The sequence below is a fragment of the Hyaena hyaena genome, unplaced genomic scaffold (genome assembly GCF_003009895.1).
Source record: "Hyaena hyaena isolate Hyena2069 unplaced genomic scaffold, ASM300989v1 scaffold_386, whole genome shotgun sequence".
NCBI classification, from domain to species: Eukaryota; Metazoa; Chordata; class Mammalia; order Carnivora; family Hyaenidae; genus Hyaena; species Hyaena hyaena.
In genome coordinates, this window is record NW_024081020.1 from 1195757 (window position 1) to 1216120 (window position 20364).

General features: G+C 59.0%; 1 protein-coding gene across 2 annotated transcripts; it reads left to right on the forward strand.

The window, feature by feature from the left end:
* Window positions 1-10649: 10649 nt before the first annotated feature.
* LOC120244586 lies at window positions 10650-19390 on the forward strand. Of its 2 annotated transcripts, XM_039251185.1 has the most exons (4): window positions 10650-11144; window positions 11605-11794; window positions 14342-14466; window positions 18963-19390. In XM_039251185.1, exons 1-3 carry the CDS (start codon window positions 10658-10660, stop codon window positions 14424-14426), a joined length of 762 nt encoding a protein of 253 aa, XP_039107116.1. In that variant the 5' UTR covers window positions 10650-10657; the 3' UTR covers window positions 14427-14466; window positions 18963-19390. The 2 variants fall into 2 exon arrangements, with proteins under 2 accessions (XP_039107116.1, XP_039107115.1); XM_039251184.1 differs by lacking the exon at window positions 14342-14466.
* Window positions 19391-20364: the final 974 nt, after the last annotated feature.

The following is a 20364-nucleotide window of genomic DNA, read 5'->3' on the forward strand; positions in this document are numbered from 1 at the left end:
AGCTACTAACAACCATTTGAGGCCCCACCCCCCTCCATCCCCCCATGAGGTGTCCAGTCATGAACCTAGGGCTACTCTGCACAGACCTCATTGTTCCTCTTTGGGCCTGCTTGCAGAAGGCCCCGTGGACAGTTAGAAGAGCATTGGACTAAGTCAAACAGACCCGGAAGAAAACTCCAAAGAGCAGTGGCTTAGGCCGGATGAAAGTCGCTTTCTCACACTCTCAAGATGTTCACAGGTGCCTGGGACTTGTGTGGCAAGCAGTGTCACCATGCCAGGACCCTGAGCTCCTATACTGTGGTTCTGCCGTGCGCAGTTTTCATTTCCAACATCATCACTTCATGGTTCAGAATGGCTGCTACAGCTCCTGCCATTAGATCTGCATTACAGGCGACAGAAGGAGAAAGGGGAGTAGGGTGTGTCTTGTGCCTTAAGAATCCTTCCTAATATCAAACACCACATTTACAGCCAGGCCAGAATGCAGTCACATGGCCACACCTAAGTATAATGGAGACTGGGGAGTATCTGGATTCCAAGCAGCAGATGCCCAGGTAACGCTCAGGGGTTCTATGCCCTTGGAGCGCTGGCGGTGCTGGGGGTGGGGACGGGACCTGGTGGATGGTCAGCTGCCTCTGCTACAGCCCCCATGAGCTGTGTGCCCTTGGCAAGTCCCTTCGCCTCTCTGAGCCCCTGTCTGGGGGGCGTAGGGTGGTGTCTCCCATGGGGGTGAGGGAGGCTGTCTCCAGGGCCCCTGACATGTTGTGATCCTGCAGCAGGGAGCCCAGGGAGGCTACAACCAAGGACAGAAGATGACCCTGTTCCGAAGTCACGAGTTCCCAGGCACACAGGTTCGTGAGAGCGTTCCACCCGATGACTGATTTTGAACCTGCAGACTGATTACCACAGGCTGGAAGTGTGTGCAGGGGATGAGCTGACATGTGCCTGGAATGTCATCAACAGAGAGCAGCGGTCCTGAACAGGGTGAGCGGGCTGGGAGGGGGACAAGGGGACAGGGGCCCGCAGGGGGCGGCCCAGGGCCTCCCGAGGCAGGAAGCAGCTGAGGGGACAGACGCAGAGGCCACCGAGGTGGCAAGGATAGAGGGTCCAAACCGGGGAGGGTGCCACGGGGAAGGGACGTGGAGGCCTGGCAGAGAGGGACGGGCGGAGGCGGGGATCGCAAGCCACTTTTCCCCATAACTCCTTCTATGGCTTTTTCCTGCCGTGACCCGGGCCCGGGGCTGGGGGTGGGGGACGTGCGGCGGCCGGAAGCACAGGGCTTGTGCAGGCAGTCCGCACGTGGAGGTGCCCCGCCCGCTCCCTTCCTGTCCCCGCAGCCCCCACCCCTGGGGCGGCCCCAGCACTCAGGCAGCAGGGAGGTGTGTGCCTGTGACGGAGCCCCCGGGCCCGTCTTTCTTGGGGCCTGAGGAAGAGGAAGCCCCCAGGCGCGCTGCACGTACCATCGGGCCGAGCCAGGGTGCAGGAAGGACCTTCTGTCTCAAGATGGGGGCTCGGCCTGTGTCACACAGAAGACGCGTGTCCTTAGTGGTTAAGCGCAGGATTCTGGGTCAGACAGCCTTTGTTCAAATCCCGAGTCTTACGGCTACCAGCTGTGTGACCACCAACAGGTCACATAACCTCTCGGGGCCTCGTATTCCTTCTGCACAACCAGGCGTGGTGAGGTGAGGCGACAGGTCAGAGCAGCGCAGGTAAGTGTAGTGAAGGCTGTCGGTGCCATCAGCACGGAGCGTGACCAGTGACAATGACAGGAAATGTGAGGGATTATTGCTTTATGGCCCCTGGCAGCGCCCTGACAAGAGCCGAGGGCAGAGTTGTGGGGGTGCCAGCCTTCCCGCACCCCAACTCCCCCCATTGCACAAGCTTGCACTCTGAGGGCGCGGGGCCTCTGGGTCCCTCTGATCCCGTACGCCTCAACTACGTGGAGGGCCTCCAAGGGGCCTGGAGAAAATGCTGGAATGCCTCAGGGCGCTGGTTGGGGCGCGAGCACCAGGGAGGCCCAGCAGTCTTCCTCTGGGGCTACAAGGCCTGGGACCACCGTCCACTCCCGCCCCCAGCCGGGCCCCGGACCAAGACCCTCCGTGGCCTCGGCGCCGGGCCCAGTCTGCTCTCCTGGTATCTGATGCCCTCTCTCCCTGGTGGGAGAACCTCCTCCCTGGGGCAGGAGAGGAAGCAGGAGCGGCTTGCCCTCCTCAGGGCAAGACCCGGCGCCTCTCTCTTCCTCTGTCTGTCAGCCTGGCTGTGAGGGCCACAGTCTCTCCACATGCATCTTGTCAGGGCCCCGGGGGGTCCCCAGAGGGGGGCCCAGGGCTCAAGGCCCACTGACCTGGCTTCAAATCAATTCTGCCATTTCCAGGCTGTGCAGCTTTAGACAAGTCACTTGACCTCTCTGAGCTCACTTCATCGGTAAAACAGGGATAACTGTGGGATTTTTGTGAGGCTGAGAATGACATCTGTTGATCTGTGTCCACTCGGACTTTCCTGCTTTCCACAAGCACGCGCTGGGCAGCCCCTGGTGCCGGATCCCCAGCTCCCAGCGGGGAGCTTCAGGGGGCCTGCCCTGCCCTCACGGGGTGCCCGCCTCAGTGGGGGAGATGGCAGGTGACAGACGGTCAGGACACATAGCTCTGGCTGCTGGGAATACCAGGAGCAGTAAGGCGGGAAGACAGGGGGGACTTGGGGGGCAGGGTGGGAAGGAAGAGCCCGGCTGGCCAGCGGGGCAGCACCCGAACAAAAGCAGGATGTTTGAACACTTAGGGGTGGGGCGGCGTGCAGGACTCGGGGGGGGGGGGGGGCCGGGCCCGGAGGGATGGGCTGTGGGGAGGGACTGGCCCAGGAGGTCAGGTGGAGTCGAGGGTGACCTTGGGCCACCCAGGCCAGGAGGCGGCCCGTGGGATGCCCTTGGAGAAACGGGCCAGGGGCCGGACCTGCACTTGGGGCCCTCCCAGCCTTCCACGACTGGGGGTGGCGGGGCTAGGTCCCAACGCCCGGCCCTCCAGTGGACCTGGAATTTGTAGAAGGTTCCAGATGTTTAAATGCCAGCCTCCAGCCCCACCCACCCCTTTGAATTTCTTGGCTCCAGCCAAGTTCTCCGCCCCGCATTCCCAAGGCCACCTGGCCTGTGCCGGGAGGGAAGGCCTGGGCAGGCCACACACAGCAGGCTGGGGCCTCTGGTGTCGGTCCCGGCACAGCCTGGAGACCGAGCCCCGGGGACTGCAAAATGCAGGGGCCTCCTCAGTTCCCCACCAGGCCCCAGGGTACGACTCTGCCGGTGGCCAGCTAGCGCTAGCGAGGCCCATCCCTCTGCGGGCTCAGACCCCCTCCTCGGGGCCTGGCCTCAGCCCCAATTTGGGGCCTACCAAGGCTCTGTGGGGCCGAGGATCAGTTAGGGTATCACTAGCTTAGTCAAGGAGGCTCTTCCCAAGGCCTACAGAGACATTTAAGGGGCAGCCCCCACTCCTGCCTGGCGCGGCCCCAGGCAAGTGTTGTGTGCCCATGACCATGGCTGTCTGGAGGCTGGGCGTGTGCCAGCCCCCCGGGTCCCCCGCAGAGGCGTGTACGGGGTTCCCGGCCTGGCTTCTCCTGCCTGGAGGGGTGGGGGTGGGGACGTCTCCTTCCACCCGCCTCTGCAGCCACTGAGCCTGAGAAGGCTGGAGCAGAGAGGCAAACCAGACCCAGGGCAGCCCTGGAGGCCTGGGGCCTGGGCCGCCCAGGACCTCGTCTGCCCTCTGCCTGGGGCCCCGGGGGCCAGGCGTCCCCAAGGATACTACCATCCTGTTCTGAGAAGGCTGGACTGGTGGGTGGGTGGGCTTTGCGGCCCGTTTCCTCATCTATAGATGGGGACATTCCTCCCTCCTGGTGACGTCACAGGGCAGTGATAGGAGACTCCAGGATGGGGTTCAGCCCCCGCAGATGGCAGGCCTCCTGCACCCAGAGTTGGACACTGGGGGTCCCAGGGAAGGAGACCCAAGATTCCTTGGGAAGATGCTCCATTCCGCCTGGCCTTGCAGGGTCCAGGGTCTTAGCAACCCCTCTAGTGACCTGGGGAGGAGGTGGCAGTATGGCTGGAGGGACGGCCTCTGGAGTCCAGAAGACCCAAGTGCCCAGAGGCCCGACCCGTTCAGGCAGCTGGTGGGCGGCGTCAGAAGCCCCTCATTTTACCAAAGTGGAGACTGAGGCCCAGGCACGCCCGCGATCGTCCCAGGAGGGGCCACGGAGGCTGGAGAGGGGTGTGACCCGAGTCAAGCCGCTCCCCTCCTCCATCAGGCCTGAGCAGCCTTGTGGTCCAGCCTCTCTGGGTTGGGAGGATGGGGACTGTTCCTGGGGAGCCTGATGCTGTTCTCCTCCCCCTCCTCCCCTGGAGCTGGCAGCTTCCCTCACCCATCTGGCTCCTCCCCCAGAGCCACTGGCTTCTGCCAAGAACGCCCACAGCCCAGGGGCCGGGCGGGGAAACATACCCACGCCTGACCCCACCCTCATCCTCAGAGTTCCTTTGGGCCTGTCTTCCTGGGAGAAACTGAGGCCCAGAGGCATTCAGCCCCCCTCCCCCCTCGGAACCCCTGGCCTCTGAGAGCCTGCAGGCGTTTCCAGACCCGCCCTGGAGGCCCCGTTCAGCAAGGGCTCCCTGCCACCTTCTCAACCGTTAGTGCAAAGGGAGCCGCAGGGGTGCTTGGCAGGCGTCCCGGGCCTCCAGGGTCGCCGTGTCCCTCCTACTGCCCCCTCCGCCCGCCCCTGCCCGCCCCTCTCGGGCTCCATCCATACCACGAGTCTCCCCGCGGGCTGGAAAGGCTCCCCGAGAGGTGGGGGGCTGCCCAGGGAGGCCTGGCTGCACTGCGGAGGGGCCAGGGGCTGGGGGTGGCTGTGGCTTTGTCCCCGGTGCTCAGGGGGGAGGGTCTAAGTTCGGGATGAAGGAGGCCAAAGATGAGAGCATTCAGTCCACTGCTACACGTTTGTCCCCGGGATGTGGATGCCCGCGTGTTGGTGGGGTGTCTGGGGTGAGAACTGCTAGGGGCATATTTGTGCATCTGTGTGTTGGGGGGGAGCTGGAGTGTTTCCCTAGGTGATAGATCTCTGTGTCTCTCTCTCTCTCTCTCTCTCTCTCACACACACACACACACACACACACACACACACACACACACACACAAGGGTATCAGGATACCAGGAAGACCCCCGCCCCTTTCATCAGGGTGTGGGAAATTCTTCTGAGCATCTGGGGGAGCAACACACTCCCTAAGAGGGAGGGGCCATGTCCAAGCCCGGAAGACAGGGCCTGGTAAGCAGCCCCTCACCCACCACTTACCCTCTCTGAGTGGCAGCCTCCTCCCTGCACGCAGAGATGCAGGGAAAGCCCTCAGCCCCAGGTCACGTGCCTATTTATAGGATTTGGGGAGTTTCCTCCCCCTCCCTCAGCCCCCCCTCCTTCCTTCGGCGGCTTCCCCCACCCCAGGGGACACTGAACCTCCAGAGCTGCTTCACCAGCAGAGAAGGAAGAAAAGGGTGTCTTCAGCTAGGCTTGTCGTCTTCAAACATTTCCTTGTATCTGCTCCCTCTTCCCCTACTTTCCTTTCGCCCCCTTTAATCCATCTAAGCTGCATGAGGCCTGACCTTGTCCGTCTCTCTTATGCTGTGTCTCAAGTGCAAAACAACAGAGACCCCACTGGACAGTGGATGGAGGAATCCCGAGCCCAGCGCCCAGTCTTCATCGGCTCGCTGATTCTCACATGGCTTGTATGATCACACCCACTCTAGCGGTGAGCAAACTGAGGCTCACGACGTGAAAACTTGCCCAGGACCCAGGACCCTAGCTGCATCTGACTTTCATTTGCCCAAGGTTACCTCCCTGGGGTCCTTCCTCCATTAGAAATACAGAAGTTCTGGGGCACCTGGGTGGGTCCGTTGGTAAAGCATCCAACTCTTTTTTCTTTAAGTTTATTTATTTATTTTTGAGAGAGAGACAAAGAAAGTGAGCAGGGGAGGGGCACAGAGAGAGGAGGAGAGAGAGAATCCCAGGCAGGCTCCGCACTGTCAGCATGGAGCCTGATGTGGAGCTCGAACTCACAAACTGTGAGATCATGACCTGAGCTGAAACCAAGAGTCAGAAGCTAACTGACTGAGCCCCCCCCAACACCCACGCATCCAACTCTTGGTTTCAGCTCAGATCAAGATCTCAGTCATGAGATCCAGCCCTGAGTCGGGCTCTGCACTGACAGCATGGAGCCTGCTTGGGATTCTCTCTCTGCCCCTCCCCGTTTCTGCGTTAACGCCCGCGCCCACGCTCTCTCTCTCTCTCTCTCAAAATAAACAAACTTTTAAAAAATGTATGAGAGTTGTATTTTATGATCACCTTGGTATAAAGATGAAAGAAACGTTTTCTTCACCCTAAAATTTCCTTATCTTTCTGATTTTAAACAAAATGGAAGCATTTCCTCTAAAAGTGTGGTGGCCCCGGTGCTGTGGCGACTGTGTCTGAGGAGGGAGAGTTAGCGGGGCAGGCTCCTCCCATTGGAAGCTGACCTGACCCCCAGGACCTTGAACCCCGGCTCCCTGCACCCCTCCCGTCTCTGCCCACACCGCCTGCCACTTGGGCAGGGCCAGGTGAAGTTTTGCCGATTTCTGGCATTTCTTGACAGCCATCCTATGGTCCTGAGCATCTTGTTTCTGAGTGGTTAGAACAACAACGATAGTAAATACTAATAAAGATGAGAGTCCCTCACAAGTCCCTTCATCCCTCGTGTCTGATCCTGCCAGCCATGCAGGGAAGGGCAAGGACAGCCACTGCTGCCCCCGTGTACAACCAGCACGAGAGGACACAGAGGCCGAGCCGCGGTCAGACGGGTGGGAGCAGAGCCCGGGGCTCCGTGCTTATCCTCCGTCTGCGGTTGGGGAGCCGGTGGGTGGCAAGCAAGGGCCTGGCCTGGAAAGGACCCCGGAGGCGGGGAGCCCCCGGTGAGGTGGGAAGGTTGGAGCTCAAAGGGCAGGCGGGGGCTCTTGGTGAGAGGAGGGGCAGGGGTGCGTGAAGGGGGGAGCAGGAGACACCCCCTGGCTGCCCAGGTGGGCGGGGACACTCCACTTCGGCTCGCCTTCCCGCAGGAGGGGAGGGAGGGGGAGGGCGGGGGGGGGCAGGAGATATCAGGAGACTTGGTGACTGATGGGAGAGGAGACAAAGGGGGTGGGGAGTTGACACGGATATTCTCGACATTTTAGTCTTTATTAATTTTTTATTTTTTAAAACCAGAATGTTTATTGTGTGAATAATCATTGAAATCCTTCAGATGAACTGGATGTTGCAACAGCTGCCCTCTTACGGAGCTTGAAGCAGCTCCAGGGTCCGAGCTGTCAACACAGAGCCCGACGCGGGGCTTGGACCCACGAACCGTGAGATCGTGATTTGAGCCGAAGTCGGACGCTCAACCGATTGAGCCACCCAGGTGCCCCTACATTTTAGTCTTTAAAGGCCCCAGAGGGGCACCTGGGGGCTCAGTTGGTTAAGCGTCCGACTTTCGCTTAGGTCATGATCTCGCGGTTCGTGGGTTCGAGCCCCGCGTCGGGCTCTGTGCTGACTGCCAGCTCAGAGCCTGGAGCCTGTTTCAGTCTGTGACTCCCTCTCTCTCTGACCCTCCCCTGCTCACGCTGTCTCTCTCTCTCTCTCACAAATAAATAAAACATTAAAAATAATTTTTTAAAAAAAGGCCCCAGAAACTGGAAAGATCGTAACACCTGTAGGTAATTAAACAATGACCATGCAGCAGCTTTCTTCCCCAGGAGCACTTGACCAGCTCACTGGTCCGGAGCCACGCCAAGCAGTCTGAAAAGCACGTGGGAAAACGTCCGACAGGTGCTACTGACTTTTCCAAGCCCCAGACCTACCCATCCGTGCCAATGAAGCAGACACTCTTTCTTTCTTTTTAAAGTTTATTTATTTGAAGAGAGCGAGCGAGCAGGGGAGGGGCAGAGAGAGGGAGGGAGAGAATCTCAAGCACGCTCTTCACTGCCAGACAGAGCCTGAAGGGGGGCTCAAACCTACAAACCCTGAGATCATGACCTGAGCTGAGATCAACTGATTGAGCCCCAGGGGCCCTGAAGTAGGCACACTTCCAAGGAGCTCCTGGAACTTTTAAGCCCCTCCTCCCGCCCCCCTCCAAGTTAGGGGCCCCAGAGGCGCTGCGCCAGGCCTGCTGGCTTCTGCCCTACCCTTTGTGCCTCGTTCCACAACCTCTTTACACTGTCACACACATTAATGGGGGTCCTTTAATAGAATAGCACGCAAACTGCGAAAACAGGAGTGAGTGCAAAAAGATGGCCCCTGTGTCCATGAATGCTACGTGGATGTTTTGGAAATGTTTGTTAAAAGTAAATTCACGTGAAAAATTGCTATTGAGTTTGGTATAGAGGAGTCGATTGTAAAGACTCGGAGAAACACGTAACATTCCAGAAGGCGCCTGAAGCATGGATCTGCTTCCAAGCCCACCCACCGGGCTGCTGGTGGTCGCAGGTCCTGGCCTCTCCGTAGGGCTGCTCAGGGCACGGCTGGCTCTGCCCAGAGTGAGAGAGCAAGGGAGGGAGGGCAAGCCCTCCAAACAGATGCCCGTCCTTTTATAACCTAGTCTCAGCGGTGATAGCTGCCTTCTGTCCACCAGCCGGAGATCACTTCCCGGCCCCACTCAGAGCCCACAGATCACACCAGGGTGTGAATACCGGTGTGAACACCGGAGGTGGGATGGCAGGGGCGGTGGGGGCCCTTCTTGGAGGCTGCCTGCCTCCACCTCCTCGCAGGGACCGGGACTGAGCTGGGGAGGAAGGGCTCTTCTTGGAACCAAACACCCTGGCGGCTGAACGCTGGCTCTGCCAGGCGCCGTTCCCAGGACTGTCCGCTGACTCCTCGATGCCAGCCTAGGAGGTGGGCGCTGCTCTTATCCCCACTTTCTGGGGCACAAGAGGGAAAGTCGTTCATTCTCAGATCCCACAGCCGGTAAGAGCTGGCGCTGGCTGGGATTCAAACCCGCATGGTTTGAGCCCAAGGAGGAAGCTGGGCTGGGCGTCTGGGTTGGGCACGGTGGGCCGAGGAGCCTGCGAGACGCGGGCGGCAAGCCCCCCACCGCAGCGGAGATTTGGGGCGAGGGGTCAGAAGCGGCCCTCTGGGCGCCCTTCGCCCGGCCTGGGAGGGGCTGAGGAGTCACGGGGCGGGAAGGGAGCTCACCGCACGAACGGTGGGGGCGGACAGCGGGCTCCGTGTGCAAGGGTGGCTAAGGGAGGCTGTGGACGTGGCTGCGGTGGCCTCGGCCGCATCCGAGCGGTGCGGAGAAGGCAGAGTGGGGGTGAGGGAGGCCCCCCAGGGAGGCTGCCGCGGGGACTGCGGACATCTCTGGGGAGCAGGCTGGCTGTGGAAAGGCAGAGGGGACAGGGCAGTTGTTGGGGGGACGTGGGGATAGAGGCTGAGGAGGGGGTTAAGGCTTCCGTTTGGGATGGCTGGGTGGGGGGTGGGGGTGGGGCCCGGGTCCTGGCCGTGGCCCCGCCCCCTGCCCTCCCGGCGGGGGGCGGCACCGCCTCAGACCCCGCCCAGGCGGACGCCCCGGATGTGGCCTCCCAGGTCACCAGCCCCGAGGCAGCGAGTCGGGAGCTCGGCAGGCTTGCCACACCCAGGGGCTGTGCCCCCTCCTCAGCCGGTCAGACCCGTTTCCCCGGCGCCCTGCTGGCTGTCCTCAGTCCTGAGCCCCCGCTGTCCGCCTTTCAGGGAGCGACGCACCCCCTCAGGCCGCGAGGTCTTCCTGCCAGGCACCTCCTCCTGCAGGGAGCCCACCACGCCTCCTAGCGCGCGTGGAGGGATTTGTGCAGGTAGAGCGGCAAGAATCCAGCTCCCCTCCCCCCTCGTCAGACACAGATATTTAATTTCTCCCCCAAACCGGCTTCCAGCACTCACCAGGCGCCCCAGACCGCGAGGCCTGGCCTCCGCCCCGGTGGTCCGCCGAGCACCTCCCGACCCGCGTCAGGGTCTCCCCAGCACACACTGGGCAGCCCCCTCGCGGCTCCTCCATCCATCCGCCCACCCAGCCACCCAGGGGCCCAGCCAGACCTCCGCCGAGCCCTGGGCAGGTGGAACCGTCTGCCGGGCACCGCGCACCCCCAGGCCATGCCCAAGCGGCTCCCCGGCCACCAAGCAGCCCTCCCCTGTTCCAAAAGGCCACATCTCTCCCATCTTTCAAGGCTCAGCTCAAAGCCCGCTGGCTGCGCTTGAAAAGCAACGTAACCTCTCTGGGCCTCAGTTTCCCCGATGGAACAGGAAGCGGAGCTGCGCTCCTCCGCGAGCGGGAGCTGGGAGGAGGGCAGAGGCGTGGCCTGGAGGGGCGACTGGCACAGGGACCCGCGCCCCACTCCGAGGCCCTCCTGGCCGATCCATCGGGCGGCCCGGGGCTAGCTAACCCCGCCAGGTGCTGACGGACCCCCACCGGGACCCGCCGAGGGCCCCTGAAACCAGGCCCGGGAGGCCCCGCGGGAGAACGTCTGTGCGGAGCTGAGGGGGGAGGGGGCGGGGAGAAATCGGAAGCCTCGGGGCTCCCTCCCCGCCACGGGGTCCGCAGCGCGCCGCGGGCGCACGCCTGTCGCCCCCACCCCCGCCCCGAGCCTCGGCTCCTGCGTCGGGGAAATGGGCCGACCCGCCGCGGCGGGCCTGGCGAGGGCGCTCTGCGGCCCCGCACTAACAGCTGCAGTCGCGGGAGAAAGCTCGGAAAACACAACAAAACGAAACGAAACAAATCCCCAAAGATTTCTGGGCCTGGACTCCGCCCCCAGAGCCACTAGCGCGGGGACAGGCGCAGCAGGTGTCGTTACCATCCCGGGTCTCCTCGGAGGAGAGGGAGGCTCGGGGTGGCTCAGCGGCCTCCGCGGCCCGGGAACCCAGGCCCCGGCGTCCTCGGTCAGCCCCACCCCGCCCCCACCAGGGGGTTTCCTCCGCAAGGATGCCCGCCATCGCGGCACCTGCTCCGGCCTGGCCTGGGGGACAATGCCACGTGCCCTGCACAGCCGAGGGACCGGGCAGCGGGTTTTGACGCCCCCTTGGCTTGCCCGGGAGGGTGTCGTGTGCGCAGGCGCAGTCCGTGGACCTCAGGCTCCGCGCCTACGGGGACCCGCGGGTATCCGTCTCCCGCAGCCCATTGAGCGTGCGCCCCCCCTCCTCCCACCCCAGGAGATTAAGTAGGAACTTTGAACCCTGCCCTGGCATCCTGATAGGGAGGATTAATCCCATTGCTTTTCAAACCTTGGCCTCCTGGCCTCGCAAACTCCTCCCCTTCACCTGCCCCCGGCCATGTGGGGGGAAGGACTGTTGACCCATTCTACAGGGAGCAAATGGGGTCAGGCAGTGCCGTGACCGGGGGCCTGACTTCCAGTGCTGGTTCCCGTGCATGTGGTTCCCCCTTATCTCCCCGTCCCCTCCCCACCCCCACCCCTGCGCTCTTGGAGGCGGAGAGGCCCACCTTATCCGGGAAGCCTTCTCTCTAAGTGACTCACCACCAGCCGGGAGTGGGTCCCTTGTTCAATGCCCTGGCCACACGGGGGGGGGGGGGGGGCTACTCCTGATGTTCCTTTCCGCAGGTCCCCATCCCTGCTGCCTGAGCTGGAGCACCGAGGGACACCGAGTCTTCAGCCGCAGATCTTGTGCAGCCGCACTGGGCTCAGTGACCTGTGAGAGCTTTCCAGGGCGGGACCCCCTGGGCCTGAGGGCTGCTCCCACTCCACTGGGTTCATCTCGACGGGTCCTCCTCCGGCGTCCACTCTTCTTCAGGTAGGAGCACCCTGGTTTCCCAAGGGAACCCCACCCAGCCACTCTGCAGGTTTGTGGTGAGTGGTCCATTATTCTCCCAGCTCTGAGCCTGGCAATTAGCATATCGTCTGCTGGTTTTGGGGAAGCACCCCGCCCAGCAGTGGGGGGAAGGGGTCCTGGTGACCCGGCACTGCCAGAGCCGTCTCTGTCATCTCTGTCGGGGATCTCATCTGAGGGCCTGGAAGAGGGTTGGGGACGAGGGGCAGAGCTCCGTCCTGGTGTCACAGTCCGGGGCTAGGTCCGAGGCTGGGTCCATTCTTGACTTAACCCCTTGGCTTTTTGGCTTCTGGCTGGTTAGGGTCCTCATGTCCTCACCTGACTCAGTTTGTCTGTTTACCCTAAACCTGAAGGGTGAGCACTGCCTCACATTTTCCAGATTCCTTCATTCATTCAGCGCCTACTCTCTGAGCTAGCCTTGGGACGTGTCCGGGGTGACGCAGACACAGCCCTGCCCCGCGGGAATGACATACCTACAGGAGATGATCTCTGCCACAGAACTAAGGGGAGGGGCATGTCTCCACTGGCCAGAGATTCCCTGAGAAGGAGCCACTGACAGACCCGCGTGGTGCCAGGGAATGGGTAGGGGGCAGGAAAGACAGTGCGCTAAGCACTTAGCCTGGACCCTGGGAGGACTCTGGCTCCCTTGAAAGAAAAATGAGGTGGGGGCCCGGAGCAGAGACTGAGTCCCACGAAGCATGGGGGGGCGGGGGACACACAGACCTTGGGATTTTAGCGCAGCAGCACTGAGCAGTCATGCATGGGTTTTAAGCTGGGGTGTGGTGCGGCCATTAGGATTTCAGCAGATCCCTCTGACCTCGGTACCTTCTGGGGCTCTGACGGCTTGGGAAGGAAAGAATTCCTTGCTTCAACATGCAATGCCTCAAGGATGCCTTCCCAGCCCGGTGTGGCTTTGGGGAGGTGGGGCGAGACGGGTGAGGGGAACCCGTGCAGCACCCATTTTGCAGATGTTTGTGGACTGCGGTAAGATCCTGGCTGTGACAGACAGAACGGGGCACAGAGCACCAGTTCCTCCTGTACCACTTCACGAGGGCTCCCGGGCTGCAGATGAGTAGGAATCGCCAGGAGACACGGCAGAGGCCGGGCAGGGGGGGGGGGCTGGAGGAGTTTCAGAGAGAGAGGGAACAGCGTGTGCAAAGGCACAGAGTCAGGAAGGAGCACCGTGTGCCTGGGTTCCCTCGATCAGAACTTGAATATGGGGAATTTGAAGCCCGTCTGCCCACCTGTCACTGTCATCTCTGAGCCTGCTGAGGTGCAGACAAGGGGCAGAGAGAGGCTCCCGCGGTTGGGTGTACGTGGAGGTTGCAGGAGGTGGGAGGGAGGGGAGGGTGGCCAGGGGAGGGGCAGGAAGACCACATCAAAGCTAAGGCTGTCAGCAGGGGTGGGGGGTAGCTTAGCTGGGGGACAGAGTGAGAGGTTAAAAATGAGACTAAACCTTGGGCTTATCTCTGTTTCCTCTGGAAACTTCATAAAAACAATGGCAGGGAATAAAAAGAGGCAAAGACAAGAGATGATCGTAGATGAGTGGTCCAGAGGCCCACCTCTTCCTAGATGGAAACTGACTGGACTCGGCAGCCCTGAGCCTCCCTGGGCGCCTGAGAAAAACACCCACGTACCCCCGGAAACTGACGGGGCTGAGCTAGGCCCTGTGGGAGGCCAGCTGGGGTCAGAAGACAGCCCCTGTGGTGGACAGACCCCAAGGCAACCTCAGTGATTTCCTGCCCTTGATGTTCACACACACACACACACACACACACACACACACACACACACCCTTCCCCCCGAGCGTAGGCAGGACCTGGGACTTGCCTTCAGCCAATAGAATACGGTGCAGGTGATGGGCTGTCATGCTGCTCTGTCTAAGATACGAGTGAGAGTCTCCTGTTGGCAAGAAGCCAGGGCCCTTGGTCACACGGCCACCAGGACATAAATCCTGCTCCAGCAGCCATACGAGGTTGGAAGCAGAGTTTTCCCCGGCTGACCTTCCAGATGAGCACGTGATGACACCTTGACTGCAGCCATGTGAGACGCCGCACAGGGGACCCGTGCAGTCGGACTGTGAAATAGTAAATGTGCGCTGTTTTCAGCTTCCTAATTTGTGGTGGCTCGTTATACAGCATAGAGAATGAATACGCTCCCGAATCCTCCAGCTGCTCAGCCGGGCAGGTTCATCCGCTTCCTGTTTCCACCCATTCTCCTGCAGTGAGATTCCAGAATCAGGACATCGCGTAGGGCAGAGGCAGGCATGAGTGTGGGGCTGGAGAAGGTGCTGGAGTGGCCCAGCTCTTCCCTGCCCTGCTCCTGGAACGCCAAGAACCGCTCACGCATCCCCTGGCGGAAGACTGGACGGAGACCCAATAGCATCACCCCTGGAAGTTTCCAGATCACTCACTGCCCCTGGCTGTAAAGGCCCTGTAACTTCCTCTGGCAGATGAAAATAGAGTGGAAGTGACAGGTGGCCTCACCTTTGCTCTTTTCCCTCTGCCTCAGAAGAACGCGTCCTGGATGGAGGGACCTCCTCGAGCCTAGGTCCCGGAACACAAATGGCACACGGAGCAGGGCTGGGGACGCCTGAAGACACCATATAACATGAGTGAAAATAAGCCTTTGTTGCTGTACGTCCCTGGGATCGGGGGCGGGGGGGGGGTTGTTACTACAGCATAACTTTGTGTAACAAAGCTGCCTGGATGCCTGATAACTCAACAGGGAATTCTTGCACACACAGAAATTCTAGTTGGCTTGTCCATGCCCCACTCTGGTGTTAGCGGCAGCCAAGGCTCACCAGGCAGGAGAGAAGCCCCTCCAGGGGAAAGGACAGAGACCAAAACAAAGAGAAAAAGAAGTGGGATGAAAACAGATGATTCTGGGATATATATATATATTTATATATATATATATATATAAAATGTTTATTTATTGGTTTTTGGTTGAGAGAGAGAGAGAGGCAGAGAGGGACAGAATCCCAAGCAGGCTTTGTGCTGTCAATGCAGAGCCCAATGCGGGACTCAAACCCACAAACTGAGATCATGACCTGAGCGGAAATCAAAAGTCGGATGCTTAACCTACTGAGTCACCCAGGGGCCCCCAGAATGATATTTGTTCTAATGGAGCAAAGAGCTTGTGAAATTTAAAAGTTGAGAGCCAAAATTAAGGGTGGGGGAGAAAAAGGGGAATCCCCCAAAGAGGAGTCTTGAATGACAAAAAGAAGATAGGAAAAGAAAAAAACCAACCAACGTAGAGGAGGAGCCTGGGAGTGCTACGGTGCAAGTCCAGCGGTCCTGGATGGAGAGGCAGAAAGGCCTTGTGTGACTTGAAATTCTGTACCTACCTAAGCCGTGACGAAATGTGAGGTTGGATGAAGACCTTTTCAGGTGTGCAAAGATTATAACCATCCATCTTCCAGGCACTGTTTCTCAGGAAGCTGCTGGAGGATGTTCCCTGGCAAAATGAGGGAGGAAACCAGGAAAGAGAAAGACATGGGATCCAGGAGACAGGGATCCACTGGAAGAAAGAGGCAAAGGGGAAACCCAGGTCAACCGTAGTGGTGCTGCAGGCCCAGACGGTGGGCAGCAGGGGTTGCTGTGGGAGGGGGGCTCCTGGGGAGGAAGTCTTGGGACAGTGGTGAGGACAGATTCTGGGATGAGTGGCTGACAGTACCTGGAGAGGGTTGAAGCGCTGGGAGAGCTTAGAGATGGATACAAAGAAAGCTATTAGTTATCTATCGCTGCATAAATTTATCTTACAAATTTATTTTATGATTTGTGTGGGTCAGGAGTAGGACTTATCTGGGTCGTCTGTTTAGGATCTCACAAGGCTACGCTTCAGGTGCCTGCTGGGACTGCAGTCATATCTGAGGCTGGACTGGGGAAGGAGCTGTGTCCAAGCTCACTGAAACTGAGCTGCCCCCAGCTCTTAAAGGCCGCGTGTCCTCCTTGCCATGCGAGCCTCTCAACAGAGGCCACCCGCAATGCGGCCGCAGAAGGGTGTGGGCATCTGATGGTGGGGATCTTTGGGAGCCATTTTTGAAGCAGCTTAAAAAAGCTAATAATCAACTTCATGAAAAACTAAAAGTTAACCCAGAAAGGAAACATACCACAGTGCATTACTTGGCTTAGTAACAAATGATGTTTACATAATCGTTACATGAAACAACTCAATATCGGTTTTGCCAAAAATTGTTACTCATCGGTGATGAGGGGGACGCAGAGAGGGCTCTGAGAAAGCTACACCCTTATCGTCTGTAAAAGGAAGTCAAGAGATAATGGTCCAAACTGGTAAATCAAGTGACAGCGGCATAAGCACATTATTTATAAACATGGTGATAAAATCCAGAAAAAGCCCAGAAGAGTTGAATGTGGTTGTTCAGGGGGAGGGTGGGGGGGTGAGGCTGTGGGGGAGGGGCTGCTGACCTTCATTAGGCCCGTTTATCTTTTCAAGCTCTGTGCATATCATCTGCATATATGTCACCCTATTGCATTACTTGGATAAAAATACACATTAATTAATGACTAGAGAAAGAGATGAGGGCGGAGGGGAAAAAGTCCTGAAGAGTGAACAGTGACGTCCCCGGGGTCCTGAGCCTCTCCTTACCCTGGGGGAAGAGGCCCCAGGGATGGGGGAGGGGGACACTCACTGAGGAGGGAACGTGGTAACCGGAGCTTCCGCAGGGAGAGCTGGTAACTGGGAACCGCCTGCCTGCGGAAGGCCGGGACTGGAGGGGCAGGAAGGACTGAGGAAGGCGGAGGGTTGGGGGGGATTTGGGATCCCAGCCGAGGGATCGGGGAAGGAACCACAGACCCCCAAGAGACGCCCCCCACCCCAAGGAGCCCCCGTGTCCATAGACATTGCTTGGGAAGATTCTGAAGGCTTCGGTGTGGTTTGGTTTTGTTTGAAACTCGGGAGATTTTGTAGAATTTGTTTTTATCTGAGTAATAAACGCTTCTGGTAAGAACGTGGGGGAGGCACGAGACGCCTTGGAAAAGCATCGCCCCACAGCAGCCGCTGCAGGGCCGTCTGGTTTCCCAAGCGTCCCGTCCTGTCCTTCAGCTCCTGTGGACACCCCCCCCCCCGCCCCCTCTGATTCTCCCACACAAGGGGCCTCTCCCAGCCCGGAGTCCGCACCCTGGCGCCTTCAGTCAGGCACCGTCTGGGCACTCTTTCCTTCACTGACACGCGGAGAGAGCCAGCTGACTCCTCTCCTGGGAGGGCCAGAGGCGCCGGGACAGCCCCACTGGCGTGGAGCTCCCAGGACCCAGTGGAGGGTGTTCAGATTGGGGGTAGGGTTTTGCTCTTATTAGCCCAGCTGCGGACGGGACACCTCCACACACGGTGCCAGGCTTCGCTTAGCCCCCCTTGTGGGGGAGAAACCTGCCCTGGGAGCCTGGGTCCAGCTAGGAACGTGTGTCACAGGCTAGAGCTCCGCGCCCAGCAGCAGTGTGGTCTGGATGCTCGAGGACGGTGGAGGGAGGTGGGGAAGAGGGAGGCAGGTGAGGGGTGGGGGTAAAAAGGATTTCTGGGGGTTCCTCAGTGCTTGGCAACCACTAAGGACCCAGGGCTGCGCCTGGGGCTGGGCACGGGATGAGACTGGAGGGTGACTCTGGCTTCACCACTGCCTCCTTGCCCCTTACTTTAAAGTGGCCCAGGGGCGCCTGGCTGGTTCAGTGTCCGACTTCGGCTCAGGTCATGATCTCTCGGTTCTGGAGTTCGAGCCCCACGTCTGGCTCTGTGCTGACAGCTCAGAGTCTGGAGCCTGCTTCAGATTCTGTGTCTCCCTCTCTCTCTCGGCCCCTCCCCTGCTCATGTTCTGTCCCTCTTTCAAAAAATATTTAAAAAAAAATTTTAAGTGGCCTTGGGCAACTTGTTTAACCCCTCTAGGCCTCAGTTTCCTTATCTGTAATATGGGGCTACCTGCAGCAGACCTATCACAAGAGAGGGGGCAGGGCCAGCTAAGGAGGACAGAGAGAGCAGGTGGGGGCCCTCCCAGAGGAGGGGTGACCACGCTGGGCTATGAAGGGAAGTCTGTAGGAACTGAACCGGAGAGGGTGTGTGTGGCAGAATTTTGGTCTGAGCTGCCTACCCCATGGCTCCAGGCCCTCTGTGGCAGGGCCTGACTTCCAAGCCTCAGTTTCCCCAAATAATGGGCATGGCACCCCCACTTTGCAGGGACATGGCTGTTAACTGCTAACTTGGCTCATTCCTGCCTTGCATGCCTGGGAGCTTCCTTGGCCCTGGGGCGGCCCAAGCCCGGTGCCCCTCTCGACCTCTCAGGGCTGGTGACCGCATCTCGGGGCTGGTGGCCGAGTCCTGTTTGGTATTCTGTTGGGGAGCCTGATGTGACACAGGTGTGATTTCAGAGACAAGGAGTGTCCCTTAGTGGGTGTCTGGGCTCCTTCTTGGTGCCCCTCACCTCTTCCTTCCTTTGTTTTTTTAAGTTTGTTAAAAAAGTGTTTTTTATTATTTATTTTGAGGCGGCGGGAGACACAGAGAACACAGAGGAAGAGAGAGCAGGCCCCTCACTGTCAGCGTAGAGCCCTGTGCGGGCTTGAACTTACAAACCGTGAGATCGTGTCTCTTTCTAGGCATGCACCACCATACCCACCCCCACTCTTGGGCAGAGCAAGGCCTGCTGAGTCCTGGTGCGGATCCCCGCCCATCCTGGACCAGTGTCACTGGTGCCCCTGGCTTCCCGGAGCCTGTCTGCCGGGGCTTCCGGAAGGACCGTATTCTATGTGCATTTTCAATCACAGACATGAACAGTGCTTCCCCTTACAAAATACTGTGGTCTAGGTGCGCCTGGGTGGCTCAGTCCATTAAGTGTCTCACTCTTGATTTCAGCTCAGGTCAGGATCTCACTGTCATGAGATCAAGCCCCACATCGGGCTCCAGGCTGGGCTTGAAGCCTGTTTAGGATTCTCTCCCTTTCTCTCTGCCCCACCCCCATTCATGGGTATGTGTGGTTGCTCTCTCTCAAATAATAAAATGAAATAAAATTTAAAAGTACTCTAATAAAATAAATTTTATTTTATTAAAATTAAAAATTAATAAAGTACTCAAATAATAAAATAAAATAAAATTTAAAAGTGGTCTAGAGGAACTTATTTCATCTTTGAAGATGCTGGTTGCTTTCTTTGTGATTGCCCCCAACTGGAAGCAACCCAATCAGCCAACCCAATGGATAAACAGATGTGCTGTATTTGCGAGAGGGAATCTGCCACGCTGTGAAAATGAAGGGGCTACGGATACGCAGGACGCCAGGCCTGAGCTTCCCAGACAGCACACGGAGCGCAGGAATCCGCCTTCAGCCAACGCAGACTGTATGACTCCACTTACGTGACGTTCCAGAACAGGCGAAGGTACTCTCTGGCGACAGAAAGTGACTCACGGTTGCCTGCAGCTGGAAGGCTGACAAGGTGGGGGGGGAGGGGCACTCGGAACATTTTGGAGGACGGAAATGTCCTATCTGATGGTTGAGGCATGCGGTGGTCAAAACGTATAGAACCAGATACTCGAAGCGGGTGCCAACGTTGCACTGCCCGATAATTTTGCATAAAAGGAAGAAAATTCTGGTTGTTCCAAAAATTGATTTCGTGACCTACTTAGTGAATCAGCGGCCCGCTATTCAGACTGTGCTCACCTCTGTGGAGAAGAGGGGCAGGAAGATGTAAGTATCTGCAAAGGGGACCCCACCATGCTGGCGAGGAGGAGACACTGCTTTGCGGAAGGAAGTCTGAGGGCGAAGGCGACAGGAGGTAATGAAAGAGGCGAGGCAGAGAGTTGCAGGAGCAGATACCCAGGTGGGAGGGTCGTGAAGCACTCGGAGAGAACAGGGCCGGGGGCCTTGTGGCCTGAGTGCCTCCGCGGCCCCATCTAGGCCCACCCCCCCCTTGTTCTGTGATGTATCCCCGTGCCTGGCGCCTCGTAGATTTCCACTGAATGAATGAATAAGAAGAATGAATGCTGAGGGCAAGGGAGGGTGGTGTCAGCTGAGGCTGGGGCTGGGCTCCAGGCTGGGAAGGGTGGTCTGCCCGCTTTCTCCCTGAAAAGCGCTCCTAGGCAAGCCTGAACTGCCCAGAAGAGCGCTGGGCCGTCTCCTGGTCCCGTCCTCGTGCTCAGAGATGCTTCACGCTGGTTGGCCGACGCCCTGATTCGTTCAATGAAGGGCCCGCCCATCCCAGAGCTGGGGTCACTCCCACGGCCACCGCTGCAGCTGTCTCCTCTCGACCCCATCTCTCCTTGAGTGGGGTGGACATCGTGCATGGCTGTGAGGTCTTCCACATGCAGAAAGCAGAGTGGAGCAAATAGAACTCGCCAGCCTGGCTCTGAGCCGCCACCGCCGGCCGCCTGCGTGGTGCCCAGCAGCCCCCAGGCGTATTAACCCTGCGCTCACAGTTTTCTGGTTGTGCAAGAGGCGCCAGCGGTCTGCCACCTGCCTGTGCACCAGCTGTGTCCCCAGCAGCTTTTCATGCCAGATTCTGAGTGAAGGGGGAAGATTGAGAGGATGCTTTTTGAAAACT